The 15,558-nt window shown below is 42.3% G+C and overlaps 1 protein-coding gene across 3 annotated transcripts in view; it reads left to right on the forward strand.

The window, feature by feature from the left end:
* Positions 1-15,558, forward strand: part of LOC135910102 (protein turtle-like) — a 103,389-nt gene that overhangs the window by 75,042 nt on the left and 12,789 nt on the right. For 2 of the 3 annotated variants that reach the window (XM_065442137.2, XM_065442139.2), the window contains exons 14-16: positions 722-823; positions 3,097-3,252; positions 3,852-3,933. In XM_065442137.2, coding sequence (XP_065298209.1) covers positions 722-823; positions 3,097-3,252; positions 3,852-3,933 — 340 coding nt within the window. The remainder of the gene's footprint in view (positions 1-721; positions 824-3,096; positions 3,253-3,851; positions 3,934-15,558) is intronic. The other variant, XM_065442138.2, reaches the window with a different exon arrangement.

The following is a 15,558-nucleotide window of genomic DNA, read 5'->3' on the forward strand; positions in this document are numbered from 1 at the left end:
ACAGGAAGACAATAGATGACCCATATAAAGAAAGAAAAGGAAATATACTGTACTAAGAGGCATGGCATAACGGTGTTATGTCTTAATTTTTTTTTGTCAAGTAATTTAAAAATGTTGATAATGTTTTGTTAATTGTGGGCTACACTTAACACCACCAAGCTGCACTAGGCTTAAATATTACTTTCACTGGTACTTACTGTCATGGCATACCGTAGTTTTGTGAACTTCCTTCGTGTATTGCACATAGTACTCCTGCTGTCAGAGTGAAGATGGGTTGCAATTTCTTTTTAATTAGTCCTTCATTCTTTTTTTATTGTTGTTGATGTTATTGTTAACGTGCTTGTTCTTTAAGCCATCCTAAAGGCAAGGCATCACTGTCATTTTCAATTTGGGACAATGCGCGATTTTTAAGCCTCTTTTGCTGAGGGTACGTAGTATAAAAGTTTCTGGGATATTTGAAGTCATTGTGATTTGAAGGCCCTGTTCTGTGATACAAAGGCTATACAGAGTTCATCATCCTTGACACAGATGCAGAAGAGATCTGTAATGCATCAAGGGTAGCCCTTGCACCACGAAGCACTGCATCATCATCAATGCATCAAGGTGCATTATTTTGCTTGATATATCACTTGTGTGTGGGATCTGGTAAATCCCTGGCCTCTTCATCACTGCCCATGCAGGAGTAAGTGCAACTTGTAAAACAAATGTTCTCCTGATGCAGTCACTGACTTGCCTGAGGGGACCAAGTTCTACATCCGCGTCTCAGCCTTTTCCATTACCTCTGCCTTTGAGTCAAGCCCCGAAATACTACTTACCCTGGCAGGTAAGTTTCTTGCCTTGTGAAATTGTTCTATGCCACTCAATCATTTCTAGCAATCATTCATTTAATTATGATCATTGCCAAGCACCGCAAGAAAGATGTAGTTGTCTGCGTTTGATCTCTGAGCGTATAAAGTCTGTAATCATGCCATTGCATATACTCTACCTCAACGGTTTGTGAGGCAGAGCAAACTGCTGACCCTACCCTACGACCCTGAATGCACATATGGCACAATCCGGCCATGGTCGGATTCTTCAGGCAACAAAGAAAATTACACAAGTACTCACACACAGAAGGTACTCTGCGTACAAAGATAGCCAAAATACAATGATCATTACCTCACTTATTCACTTATTTCAGATGCAATAATTGCCCTAGATGCTGCCGATAAGTCAGAGGAGTAACTTATTCAGCCCCTGGAACGACAAGGTTGTAGCAGTATTGCAACAATATTTGTGAAGGTACGGAATGTGCCTGCATGGTTATAAAGGGCATCTCCTGACTAAATCTTTTCCAACAAGATGTTTTTGATTGTACCCAGTAGGATTAATCAGGAATCAAATGATGTTGCTGCCATTATGTTATATCACTTTCCACTACTTTTTGTTTTCCTTCTGCACTCAAAGCTATGTGCTGTACTCATGCTGAATGATGCCTCCAGTGCCATCCATTAAACCTAACGTTTGCGCAGACGTGACCTCAAGATTATGTTTTGCAACTCTAACCCACCGCAGGTTTTAGAGGTTGTGTATGAACATGCTGTTGTTGCCTTGAACAAGGTGGCCATGTATAAGCACTCTGCCACCAGATAGATGGCGCCACTATGCCATCAGTGATGACCTTTCTTCATTTTTGTTTCTGCCAGAGGCAGTGCTTAGTTGCAACATTTAAGGAAATCCACCTCGTAGTAACTTTTTTTACTTTTACTTGGTATGAAGGAAAGGTGCGGCGAAGTATTCAAAAGTTGAAGGAAAGGAAATCTTTCAAGCGAAATTGTGGTGTCCTCGCTGCATGTACAGGAATAATATTTGGCTCAGGTGTTTGCGAAGGTATTACCTTGTAACTGTGAAAATTTACTTACCATGCTCAAAAAGTGTATGATCAAATAAAAGTGAATGATCAAATAAAAGCATGAACAAGAGTATTGCAGCATTGCATGTAGATTCCTTTGATAAATTTTTTTCTGGTCTTGTCAGCATTATGTTTTAGCTTATGGCAACTTTTATCAGTTATAGTAAGTAGTTGTAGAAGTACAGCTTGCATAATTGATGCGAACATGTGCAAAGACACTTCATGAAAAAAAAAGTGCATGGCAATTGCTTGAGTGGCTCAAGCAAGTGACTTGTCTTGATGAAGCCTGTTTCAGCCTGCATGGAGCATCTGTGCTATATTATTCATAGAAGAAGAACATTACTGTGGACTTGCATTTATTCAAGCTCTTAGGGGCAACAGACACTTCTTCAACCTATATAAACAATAAGAATATGTGAAGTTATATGAAATATGGTCCAAAGCAGAATTTCAAGCTATTCTATGAATAATACATGCACAAAACTATTTTATGCAAAGCACAAGAGTGATTGAATATCCACTGCTAGGCTTCGTGGCAGAGAGATGTTGAAATGGAGCGGCCTTGTGTGCATGTCCAAGAGGTCAAAAGTTGTGAATGTGCGAGCACTTTGGTGAAGCAATCCGGTTACAGCTTCCGTCAACATGTGCAGCAGTCTGAATGTTGAATGTGGGAGCATTTTGACTCTTCCTGCACTGGGAATGTCATCTCATAAGCCCTATTTGGGGCCAAGTTTGTTTTCACTGGGACCCAAAATTTATTTAAAAAATTGAAAGTCTTGTTTGAGTTAAACATGTTCAAAAAAGAGGGGGAGTGTTTATTAACAAAAAAGCAGAGAAGTAGGCCCAAGCTAGCATGGGCTAGCTATCCTGCCGCTTAAAATAGGTTAAATATGGGAAGAAAACATAGAAGCCCTACCGAAATTTAGAGTTGTTTGAAGAAGTGCCAAGTTAGTTGTCCACATAAACTATTGTGAGTCTGCTGTATTTGTGTGAAGCTGTAAAGTTGACGACTTTTTCATAAGCCACGAGACATTGTGCTTGGACTGATGTGAGGTGGACGTGTAAGTGGGGGAGTTGTCCCAAGTTGGTCTCGCCACTGCTGCTGGCAAGGCCTACTCGTGGTGTCATCGTTGTTTGGACGAGGAATGCGTGAAGAAAGGAGGAGGAGGAGGAGAATGCTGTGTTTCTGTTGGCGGCGCCACCAGGCTGCTGTGTTTCAGACCGGGGCCCCAAGTACAAGCGGGACCAGGCCATCATTTCGGGTGTCGTCGGTGGCGTGCTCTTCTTCATCGTGGCCATCATCCTCTCGGTCTGCGCTGTCAAGATCTGCAACAAGCGCAAGCGGCGGAAGGCCGAGAAGGGTGCGTACCATTTCTCATTGTTGCAGTTCTTCCATGTCACCTTCTCCCCAGTGATAAACAGTGCCTGAACCAGAGATGTCTATGGAGCCAACAGTCTAACAAGTGTTTACTTAGATCACTTTTTCCCCCCACCTCCAGTGGCGAGGCATGAGCTGTACAAACACTGTTGAGGCAAGCAGTTGTTTCCGTGATGAAGACAAGTCCCTTGTCGAATCCTTGGCTCCAGAGATACCTCTTGTTCAGCCACTTTTATTTCAAGTCAGCAAATTTCTCTTTCTTGTTTGGACTTCTCCCCACTGTTCACACAAAGGAGAAATTTTATAATTTTAGGTCATATAACTCAAGTGCATTAGCCATTGCAAGATGATGTAGTCGTGCAAATATCTGTATTATAAATTTTATTTTGTTGTTGCAAGTATATTGTGGTTGGCAATTTTTTAGAACCTGTATACCTCTGGGATTACATTGTTGGGACGGACATGTTAACTGTAGATGTCAGTAGTAGGGAGTTTCGATCTGATTGGCTGTATGCATGCAAAGGTTATTGTGTAGTGCACAAACAAGTTCCTGATGGTGAATTTGCACCTGTTCTTCTGCAGCGTACATGATGGTGACATGCCCTGTAGCAGATGCTCGTAATGGAGGCCACTCACATGGGGGCAGCCCTGTCTCACTTAAAAAGTAAGTTTTCATATCTTTTCACACTTTTTTTCTTCACGTATATAATTTAGTCACTTGTACGGATACTTTAAGCTTATGTCCTCCTACTTTCTTTCATTTACAACCACTTTTGCTTACCTTTCCTGTTGCATTTCTCTGCTCCATTACCCTGTATCTTGACCATGGAATAGTTTAGGCATCAGTTGAAAAAGTGACACAGTTACGACGCGTATGGTCTTTTCTTTGTATTTTTCTCATTACCCTAGTAAATACAATAAATAACTACTATTAAAATGAACGTCACAGAAATGGGAGCGTGTACTTTGGCATGTGTATTTGCAGTTGTAGATTCTTAAAAGCATCATGAAAATGAGTGCGCATATTCTAGCAGATATTGCAACAGAGACATTAAAAGCAGTGGCAGTTAACATTATAGTCTAACCGTGAAGTAGACACTAATCTGCCCAACACAAAACTCTCCTTTATTTCTGTGTCAGTTTAAAAACACAGACGTGCAGCTAGGTAGGTACAGAATGGCATACAGCATAATTGGGGAAAAGAACAGAAGTCACCAGTAGACAACTAGAGCCAATAAAGACAGTGGACATTGGTTGACTGCCTGGTTAAACTGACTAAGTTGCCATCGAAAATAAATAAGTGGCTCTAACGTTGCACAATGTGCAGCCAATCATCCAAACCTAACAGCTGATTGAAGGAAAAAAGAAAGGATGCTTAAACAAGCTTGTTGCCAAAACTGGCCAACTATAATGTCCCCAGATGTCTGAATCTTGTCTGAAAGTTGCACTGTATTGCTCATATCCCGATGTTCATGTTATTGATGAGTCGATCGTGCTTGGAGGAACAAGCTTACCATGCAATAAGAAGGAGACTACACAACAGGTGTCGAGTTGCCAGCTAAATTGGGCATGATGTTATATGCCAGTGAACATGTTATGATTAGGCAATGGCCATATTAATGGAATTAAAGGTCTGAGCGCATGTTTGTGTGCGTCATTTCTTTGTGTTCTTATCTAGTCCTGCTCTTGATACAATATAGAGTACAAATAGTTCAACGTCTTGTCTGTCTTCTTTTTGTCCAGTGTAGTTTTTGTGCTGTGGTACCAAGTATGGAGTACAGAGTTCACTTGTGTGCTTTTGCAGATAAATTCATGCATTTTGAAAATTTCACTGAAACCATACAATATTCCTGAACTATATTGAAACCAGGCCAGTGACTGATACTGCAGATAAATCTGTGCAACATCTTGCCACACTTTACTTGCCATGTATCTTGTACACAAGTGTTGCAACAAATGAAAACCTCTATAATGGCACAAAGTCTGTTGAGAACTTTTCTCATGGCATCAGTACCAAGTCACGACAGTAGTACAACGAACAAAGGTAGGTGGTATTACATCATGTTCAAAACTTTACTGCACTTGTAGGAATTGCACTAAATAAAAGCTAGGCCTGAGACCAGAACTAAGCAAAAATTTTTATTCTTCAAGTTATGATGCTGAAAACTTGTGATAAATGAAATCACTTACATGTTATTTCCAGAAGTGTAGCGAAGTTTTGAACATGACAAGTTGGGCCCTAGGATAAGCCAGTAGGACATGTGCTGTATGCCTGGCATGTTTCTGTATCCTGCCACACCAAGCCCACAAAGTGCAGCCGAAGCTATGGGTTGTGTCATCCAGTGAGAAAAGCGAGCCAAAAGGCAGTGCTGCATGATGGCACATGAATACTGGTGTATTTACTCTAGGCCAAACAGAAAAAGCTCATGGCAGCATTGTGGCAAATGAGAAGTGAAAGGGGGCTGTGCTGTCTCTTAGGATGCAGAAGTCACTGTTGTGTGGTAAAGTCATGGTTTGTTCACTAATGATGAAAGCAAGCAGAAGCCACCCATGCTGTTGCCCATTGTTGCTGTAGCAGTCGCTATGTCTGGTCTTGCAGTCTACAATTCTTTAAGCAAAATAATGAAATTTTATTCAGGTCATAGTCTGGTGTCAGAAGAATACACATATATGCAGCGTAGCTGTGCTATGACATTGTGTATCGCAGCATAATTTGAATAAAAAGCTGGGATCACATTCTTGAGTTCATTCAGCAAGGTGTCCACATGCCCCATATATTAGGCTGTATGGCGCAGGGTTGGTGAGGTTGGGACATGGTGTAAGATATACATCTTCAGGTGTGGACACAGCACAACAAATTCTGACTTGAGTGCTTCCAGATAATGCACCTTTGCATTGCCCTTAAACAGACCAATTATTGCTGTGTCACCAAGTAAAAAAGTGGTGCAGCTCGTTGATATCACATTTTTATTTGTGAGTGCATCTCCCAGAGACATGAGATGTGAGCAACACGCAATCAGCTTGGCTGTAAAATGACAAAGTAGCTAAGCAGAATATAGTCATGCTCCACTTAATCTACTTAGCAACAGAGTGAAAGCAGCATATTGTGGTTCTTTCTTTTCCTGTTCGCATGAGCATCGTGTGCATGCATGCTGACGTTTCTACTGAATCGCTGTGTGCAATTTGTTAGAAAACAACGATTCAAAAGCGCAGATTTCCTTTAGCAAGGAAGTGCCACCCCTCACATGAGAGGCCTATGACCAGACAGTCATCTCATGGTGTTGCTTCGAACCAGGGGACATTATTAGCCCTTCCTGCAAGGTGCACTGTCAACACCTAAAGAGTTTGTCTTACACCAAGTGTTAGGAGCATGTGTCACTTTTGCTGCTCACACTAACAGATGTGATATCTTTCAAGCTCCACGATTGGTGTAGAAGGGTTGGCTCTCTGCGAATCCACCTGCCGTTGACGTTGTTCATTCCCCGCCCGCTTTTTCTCTCCTTCTGTCTTTCTCTCCCTCTCTCACACAACTGACACCATTGCCACCAACGGAGGAAAAAAGGTGAACCTCCTTTTCTTCACTTAGTTGCTTTTTTCACCACTTGATTTCATGCTGATGTGTGCCTTTGTTCCCTGAAGACATCTTTGTCTGACAAATCTGAACATTGATCACACTTGCCCAATCTACTCTGGTGATGTTGACATTTTCATTAGGTCTGAGACCATTTCCATGATTTTAACAAACTAACACCTGCTTGCAGCTAATGGTTTTTACACCAGTGGAACCACCTTCCGAGCCCTGTTTTGCAGAGAACACTTTCGCGGTTAATAAAGATATTGTGCTAATGTGGATAAACTATTTTCTTGTCAGTGAGAATACAGGCTTGTGAAAGCTGGTAAAAATGCCTTATTTATTCTGGTAACATGAAATATTGCACCTTTGGTTGTCTCTGTTTAATAATGATCCCCTCAGCACCTGTCTAGCTGTTGCTTTTGTTCCAAGATGCAAGAGCAGCATTTCTACATTTCTTGTTCCATGTCTTTTGTAATAGTGGCTGATATCTGTTATACAGGGTGATCATTTTTAAGTTTTATGGAATTTTTAAAATTAGCCTGTTGCAGATAATATAATCCTAGTCCTTGAGCTGGATTAGTCAGAGAGGCAGACATTACTTGCATGAGAAATCGGAACACATAGCCAACTAATTAACAAAATCCACTAATTATCTTTTGAATTAACTACATTACGGTACATATTGCAATTTACAAATTGTAGCCGGTTAGTTTGCTTAACACTAATTACCCAGCGCTATCGTTATGTGGCGCTTGTATTGTGTGTTTTTCATTAAGAGGAAGCTTTACTGTGGGGCCGACTCCCCACCGTAACATATGCAGTTCTGTGAACTGCATATGTTAGAGAATCTGAAATGCACTAAATTGTGATATACGGGCTAACAGCTTTTGTGAGATTGTTATGGTACTACCACAAATTTGTGAGTAGGACTTTGGCAAAGCTCTGGTAAATATGTGTTTATGAGAGCTTTTGACAAAGTCCTACTCGCAAATTAATGGTATATTTCAGAACAGTGTATAATATATCAATTTTTTCCACTCTATATGTTTAAATAGTTGGAATTAACACAATTTTGATATATCGTTTTTTTCATTGTTGAGTTCCAAAGTTGTGAACTTCATGCTTCAGTTTACTTCATGCTTTCTTAAATTTTCCTGTTTTCAACAATTCTGTAAAAAAAAATTGTAGGGGTGTGTGGATAGTGAATTTTGTGATCATGCCAGAAGTGGATCATATTGTAACGTGGTAGTGACGGTGAAGAAAGCAGCAATACGGTGGAATACAAAACTAGCTTTTATTGGGCGAACCTGTGCCCACAAAAACAGGCTACACTTATAGCACAACGATAGCAGCGAACACGGTCGGCGATCGTCGGAAATTTGATCAGCGGGTCAAGCGCGTCGGCTTTTATAGAGCAGTGGTCGAATGTTCCAGACTAATCATTCGGACCTGCGTGCCTTCCACAAAGTTCTACACCATTCGCGTCAGGTGATGAAATCAGATAACATAAGATTCGGCCACAACAGACAGCGGATAGAAGCATCGATAACTTTCCAGAAACTTCGAATACATGCAGGCGCGTCCCGAGCTGTGCGATTACATTTGTTAGGCGGCGAAACGTGGTTGCCCGATAAAATTAAGTACACGTGTCAATATACAGTTGCCTCGGTATAACGAACTTCAATATAACGAAATTCTCGATATAACGAAGTATCTAACTTTTCGTTACCTCTTGTCCATGGAACACCATGTACAGTGTGTCCGTAAGGTCATGATGCACTTTTGACCGGCCACAGGAAATCAACAAAACAATACAGAAATGTGAAATCTTTACCAAATAAAAGGAAAACTCTCCAAGTTTCATACCTGTTCAGTGCAGTTCGATGTGGCCTGCATTTGTTGCCCTACACACAACTAAATGATATTCAAGTTCTGTCCACGCACGGTTAAGGACGTCTGGTGTAAAAGACTGAATAACATCTGTGATGCTCTGTTTTAAATTATTAATGTCCTGGATATGTTCATTGTACACATGTTGCTTCACATAACCCCACAAGTAAAAGTCTACAGGTGTCAGATCCAGGGATTGTGATGGCCATGGCTTGACAGAACTCCTGCCTGCCCACTGCTGGGGGAATGTTCTATCCAGAAACTCGCAAACAATGCTGGCATAGTGTAGAGGAGCGCCTTCATGCTGAAAGATGACACCTTCTGGAAATTGTGGCACTGCATACAATTTCAACATGTCAAGGTAGTTGTTTGATGTCACAGTCTGCTCCGCAAAGAAAAATGGGCCTCTCACTTTATCATGCATCAGGCCACACCACACAGTCACCATAGGGTTGTTACGTTCATACTCAACATAGGCACGAAGATTTTCAGCAGCTGATATTTGGACGTTATGGCGATGAACATGTCCACAGACATGGAATGTCGCCTCATCGCTGAGCACAATCTTCTGCAGAAATTGTTCATCATTGTTGGTCTCATGAAGCATATCTGTAGCAAGCGCAAATCATTTGGGTCTATCCGCAGGTTTGATAGCTTGTAACAGCTGCAATTTGTAACCCCAAAATGTTGATATTTCTTTAACACGTTATGAACTATAGTCTTGCTTAGGTGTAATTGTCGAGAACACGCATACACAGATTTTTTAAGACTCGTTGTGTAGCTCTCCCTTATAGCCTCTACAGACTCGTCACTTACCAATGGCCTACCAGAACGGGGTTTGTCCAACAAACTGCTGGTATCCTTCAACTGCTTATCCCACCGATTAATATTATTCCTGTGTGGTGGCGCTTCGTTGTACACTCGACAATATTCATGTTGCACTTTGGTTGCGGATTTGAGTTTATAAAGCCACAGAACACTGAACTTTCCTCTGTACCGTCTACATCTCGACTGGCGTGGCCTGATCCGCTGCTGCACAGTTCGTGGTGCTGCGTTATCACCTGTATGGCACAGTTTGGGGTGCTGCGTCTTCACCTGTATGGCGCACTTCGTGGTGCTGCATCATCGCCTGTGTGCGCATTCCCTTGCACGACATACCTCGGAAAATTGGAAAGTTTTTCTTTTATTTGGTGAATATTTCACATTTCTATCTTGTTTCGTTGCTTTCCTGTGACCGGTCAAAAGTGCACCATGACTTTACAAACACACTGTATTTAGAACCTCAATATAACGAAACGTATTTGTATGCGATTTCAATATAACAAAATTTCACTTCCACCGCAGTGGAATGCGGAGAAAATAAATGAAAACCTCCACGGACGCAGATGGTCAAATGATTGAATTACAAGCGGCTGCATGCAAACGCACTTCTCAAATCGCACGCCGTGCAACAAGAGCCACCGCCAAAGTGGAGCTGCTTCATGTTCCGCATAAAGTCCAAGTGCGATAAGATTTTATCGTGCCCTGCGCACTTTGTGCTTTAGATGCAAGTGAAAGTGTGTGAGGGTGAACAAGAAAGATGGTGGCTTTGCGAGTGCTGCCTTCCTGCGCAAGCAAAGAGAAAGAGGGGGACGAGAGCCAGCTCGCGGTAACGTGATCAAGCGCACACGAGAGGTTGTGGGTGGAGGGGGGCTTCCCACCTTGTAAGCTGGTGCGGGTCTCGGCCGTGGTTGCGCATGGCTATAACACGGCTGAGCGCACACACAGGCAGCCGCGCATGCTGCTTTAGAGGTAATTTACCACATGTGCAAAGAGTGAGCGTACCGAGACAGTGTGGCATTATGTAAGCTATCTTTCTGCGCTGTTAGTATTGGAGGTTGCGTAATCTCGAGTTTCAGTGACCTCTTGGAGTGAGAGACAGACAAAGCATTCGTTCCCCGCTGCCGGCGCTTTTCATGATAGCGTCATCCCAGTGCAGGTGACGATATCAGCCGTGGGCGTGGAGGACACGTGAAAGTGTGGCTGGCTTCACTTAATTCGTACCGCCAATGTGAAGATATTGTCGACGTGGCATGAAACCGTATCATTCGTCGCCTATTCCCAAATTCGTCAAAAAGAATTGCTTTTTCATTCATATTTGCCTTCTTCTATTGCTCAATAATTCGGAAAATTCTGTGGCCTTTAAATTTGAATTGAAATATGATCTTTACATGCCAAAACCATGATCTAATAATAAGGCACGTATATAGTGGGGCACCCCAGAAATTTGGACCACCGGGTGTTCTTTAACGTGCGCCTAAATCTAAGTACACGAGTGTTTTCGACTTTCGCTCCCATCGAAATGCAGCCGCCATGGCCGGGATTCGATCTAGCGACCTCATGGGGCCGCCATCATGTACATGTTCGAAAAGCCGACGTTCGATTTCGTCTCACATGCTTGGACTAGATTGGCCTAGGCCACGATATCGGCACAGCCTGAACAATCGCGCGAGGCGAAATTGAATGTCGGCTTTTCGAATGTGTACAAGATAGCGGCCATGGTTAGCAGCCCAATAGCATAGCCACTAAGCATCTGCGGCCCCTTTCCGTGTAAGAAAAATCGATCGGCGGCTGTACTTATTTACATAAAAGATTGAATTTCAATACAACGAAATTTTGATATAGCGAAGCAAATTGCCGATTTTACGTACTTTGTTATAAAGAGGTTTAACTGTATTGAATGTGTTTTGAATAGTTTTTGGATAATGAATAGGTGTTATCACAATTAGTATAAAACGATGTTCACATGTCAGTATTCTTAAAGCTAGCAAGTTTCACATAGTATGGTATGAAGTTTTGTTTATTAAAAGCATAAATGAAGAATTAGGAGCAAACAAGTAGTTTCTTTTCATGCACACTTCTTCAGAGAGTGTGAACAATTGCTGTGCAGCCAGTAATATAGGGCCCCCTAAGTGACATAACCTGCTACACTATGTAAGTTCTCATGTCTTATTTATTTGTAAAATACCTTACAAGTCCCCTATACGCCTCGTGCACCGCCTATAGAGGCGCCACTGATAGCCACCTAGCGGGCGCTTCCAACAATACGCGCGGGAGCAGTAGCAGAAGACAACGCTTTGCAGCAAGGGTGGCTGAAGTTCGCGGCTGCGATTTGTCCTTTGTTCGGGCGCCAGACTGCTTCTTCTGCGGTGACAGCTGTAGGGAAGATGCAGACCTCTGTGGGAGCGGGTATAAACACGATGTTAACGGTGTTTGGGACAACATGGTCCACATACGTGCCAGGTGCGTCTCGCAGACAAACGCCATGAACACCATTTACACGTGGAGCTCATGTGAACTAGCCGACAAATTTTGTTGACTAATGCGATGTCTCGACCGTGTATTTTTTAAAAAAATTCTAGCCTTGCCGTTATGCTGCTTCCGTACCTCAATAATAAGCACTCGTCGTTAGTGCAGACTTAGAAAACAAATTCGCACGGTGCGATGTCTGCATATGCGGTTGTGATTTTTCTGCCGATGAATACATGTAATTGCAAATTTATTGATAGACGCACGGTTTAATAAAAGCACATGTTAGCGCTGTACTGCCGATGAACTGCCGTTCGCACTGCAGTTTTTGCAATTTTAAATTCCCCAGGGGAGCTGCTTGGAAACGTACAAAGCTAAAGTCTGACTAACTTTTCAGCACTTTTTTTTAGTGTTAGTACTAGAGAGAGGTGCCACATGATATATTTAAAGGCAGAGCAGCGCCAGTCAAAGTAGATGAGCGCTGGCAGCAAGGCCGGGCTTAGTCCTCTGCGACGTAAGCATAATAAGAAATAATTCAGTTGAGTACAAAATTCACTTGCAAGAAGCAACTATGTTGTGAAACAAATAAATCACTCTGCGTGTTAAGTCTGCTCAGACAGCATCAAGGTGTGATGACTTACCAAACGTGACGCGAACTATTCAGTGAAAAATGGAACAAAAATACCATATGCAGCAACTATTAGCAACTCTCGCCCTGAGCTACCTATTTTCTAAACATATTTCCCCAAAAACCACAATATCTAAGATGCCCTCGGGCGAAATGAATAAAGCTGTTAAAAGAAGCACTTGCTTGGTGTCATTCCTATAAGACACAGCGTGTATAATACCCTTTACAAACGAGGCAGGGTGAAAACTTTAGCGAAATGCCTTTAAACCGCATGCTGCACTGCAGACGAACTTCGGCGCTTACACGTGTAACTACGATCGAGTAAAAAAAAAAAACACCGAAGCAGCAAAGGAAAGGGTGAGAACAAGAAATTTTCCGCCGAAGCGACGATCCGTTGCTACCGTTGCTCCTGCTGATGAGGCTTTGCGGGGAATGATTAGAACCGTATTGCCGGCACGTTTTTGCCGGTATTTGAGCCCCCCACCCTGCAACGATTCTTCTTCGACATTCCTTGAAGCTTTGGCCATTCCACACATGCGAAAGGGGTTGCCTATTTTGCTCTGAAAACACGAATAAGACGGAGAAGCACTATCAGCGACACAACAAACTGCGGCGTGCTACGGCGCGCGGCTCGCTCTTCTCCCGTGCATTCTGCGCAAGGCCGCCACCAGTGGCGCGGCCATCGGCGTGCACTACGCGTATATGGGGTATGGAGTAAGGGGACATAGAACAAAGTACACACAAACAAGTGGCAAACTCACGACAATATCAAAGTTGTAAAAACAACACCAGCCAGGTGTTGCACAAACATATTAATGACATGCAGCCGTATATTAGAACAATAAAAACAACTCAATAAGTTGGTAAACAAATGTACCAAAGTGCTAGGCAAAAAAGTAAAAGAAAACCAAACAGTGAGTATGATAGCATGGGTTAACAAGGGATGAGTGAGTTGAGTGAGTGCCTGAATTTTTCACTGTCAGTTTCGTTGACTATGTTATCGAGGAGGCCGTTCCAGAGATGAACAGTACAGGGAAGCGCAGACGACTTGAATGCTTCAATTTTACTCTAGATGCACCTGAGGCTAAGATGATTGTGTAACCTGCGTGCCATGTGCAATGAAGTTTCTAGGTGTAGGGAGCAGTTGTTAGTGCAGTGGGTGAAAGTGTTAGAGCAGCTGAAGTGAAAAATGAAGTTTTTGCTTGAGTTACGCTAGAATGGTAGTCATAATTCCAGGAAATTAAACATGTGGCTTTATTTTAGATTGATTCTCGCATGTTAAAAAATTTTGGTGCATAGACCAGAGCGAAGCAGCGAACTCAAGCCGGGGGTGAACAAATGTTTGAAATGCCAGTTTACAGATAAATGTAGGTGAGTTTCGAAGGTTGAGCGCTCAATCACAAGTAACCCAGTGATTGAGTTACTGGTGCCAAAACCTTCGAAACTGTCTACATACTATACCTGTGGCAGTGAAATTTTAACATACTTCTGCTACAATTTTATGTTTATTTGGGTGCAATTGATGTTTTGAAATATTCAAAAAGTATTCTAAAAATATTTGCGTTTAGAATAGTAGCTATTCAATTCGAAGACCAAATCAAACAGGACACTATTAGATTTGTCATTTAAAAGTTTCGAACATTCGCACACTCCTAAAAAATTGGTCCTAAATGAAAAATTTTCCTGCAGTTGGTAGGCAAACTTGTTTAAAATGATACAAAGATAATTAAAATTGGTGCAGTGGATGCCAAGTGAAATGATTTCTCTGTTCCATGTATTTGTATAGCAGCTTCTGAAATAACACTGCCTCGTAAGGCCTCATTATTCGAGCAGAGCTACATGGCTGTGTATCAGATTAAAGGACAGGTGAGATGGCTATTGAACATGCACTAACTGGAGAACAGACTGGGTGGCAGAGGCAACAGAGACAGTCGGGCTGTTTGTTTCCTGCTTTCTTCTTTGCCTCCTTTAAACACATGCTCTCTGCTTTAATTTTAGGTGCACAGGTCATGCATCAGTGATCTAAAAGACACCTATAGTTGGTGACAGTCTACAAATGCAATGGAAAATAGCCTGCTATCCAGCTGAAAGAGGATTTGTACCGATGCTCCAGCCAATTACAGTAGCTTACTTTCGTGATATCACGGTGAAGGCAAACTATTTTGAATATCATCTCTGAGGATTTGTGTTTCGGAGCACAGGGATGCAGAGAGCAGGTGTGGTGCAGTCTTGTGGGTGGAGCTCTTACTAAATTCTTAGGTTGTCATAGACAAGAATTGTTCCTTAGAACTGAGAAGAAATGAGGCCAGCTCTCTTTTTGCTGGCCATATACCAGCGCAGTGATAACCTAATGAAACGGTAAATTGCCACATGGTGTTTTCACTGCGCACCGTGTACCAACTCAATCAGCTGTCCAAATTTTTTAGCTTACTGATAAGACAGGCAGATTAAATGTCTTAGACAAGTTGAGTCTGGTTGTTGCTTTGTTGTGGCATAACTATAGTTAGCTTTGGTAAGCCAGATATCTATTGCAATTGTGCAGGTCAGTGGCCCATGCATGCCGTATAGCCAGAGTGGCCAAGCTGCTCTTTAAAGTTTAAAATGGCAGAAGAGCTTCCCTCTTATGCCAAAAACAGGAATGCAGAATGAGGCTTGAATGGCAGAAGATAGGAAAGACAATTTGGGCACTCTCTGTTCAGCACCGATCCAGTGTCTTGTGCCTTCCATTGTCAGGCAATTTATATAGTCAAGGTGAGGTATGGCAAAGCATCTTGCAGTGCAAAGCAAAAGGCTGCATGTGATATATGTGGTTGTAGGTGGCTACTGAGACATGGCTGTTCAGGAAGCGTTTGAGAAGTATGTTTTTACATGGATGCAAGCACATCCATACGTACAACTGAATGCATAAG

This window comes from Dermacentor albipictus, chromosome 4 (genome assembly GCF_038994185.2).
Source record: "Dermacentor albipictus isolate Rhodes 1998 colony chromosome 4, USDA_Dalb.pri_finalv2, whole genome shotgun sequence".
NCBI classification, from domain to species: Eukaryota; Metazoa; Arthropoda; class Arachnida; order Ixodida; family Ixodidae; genus Dermacentor; species Dermacentor albipictus.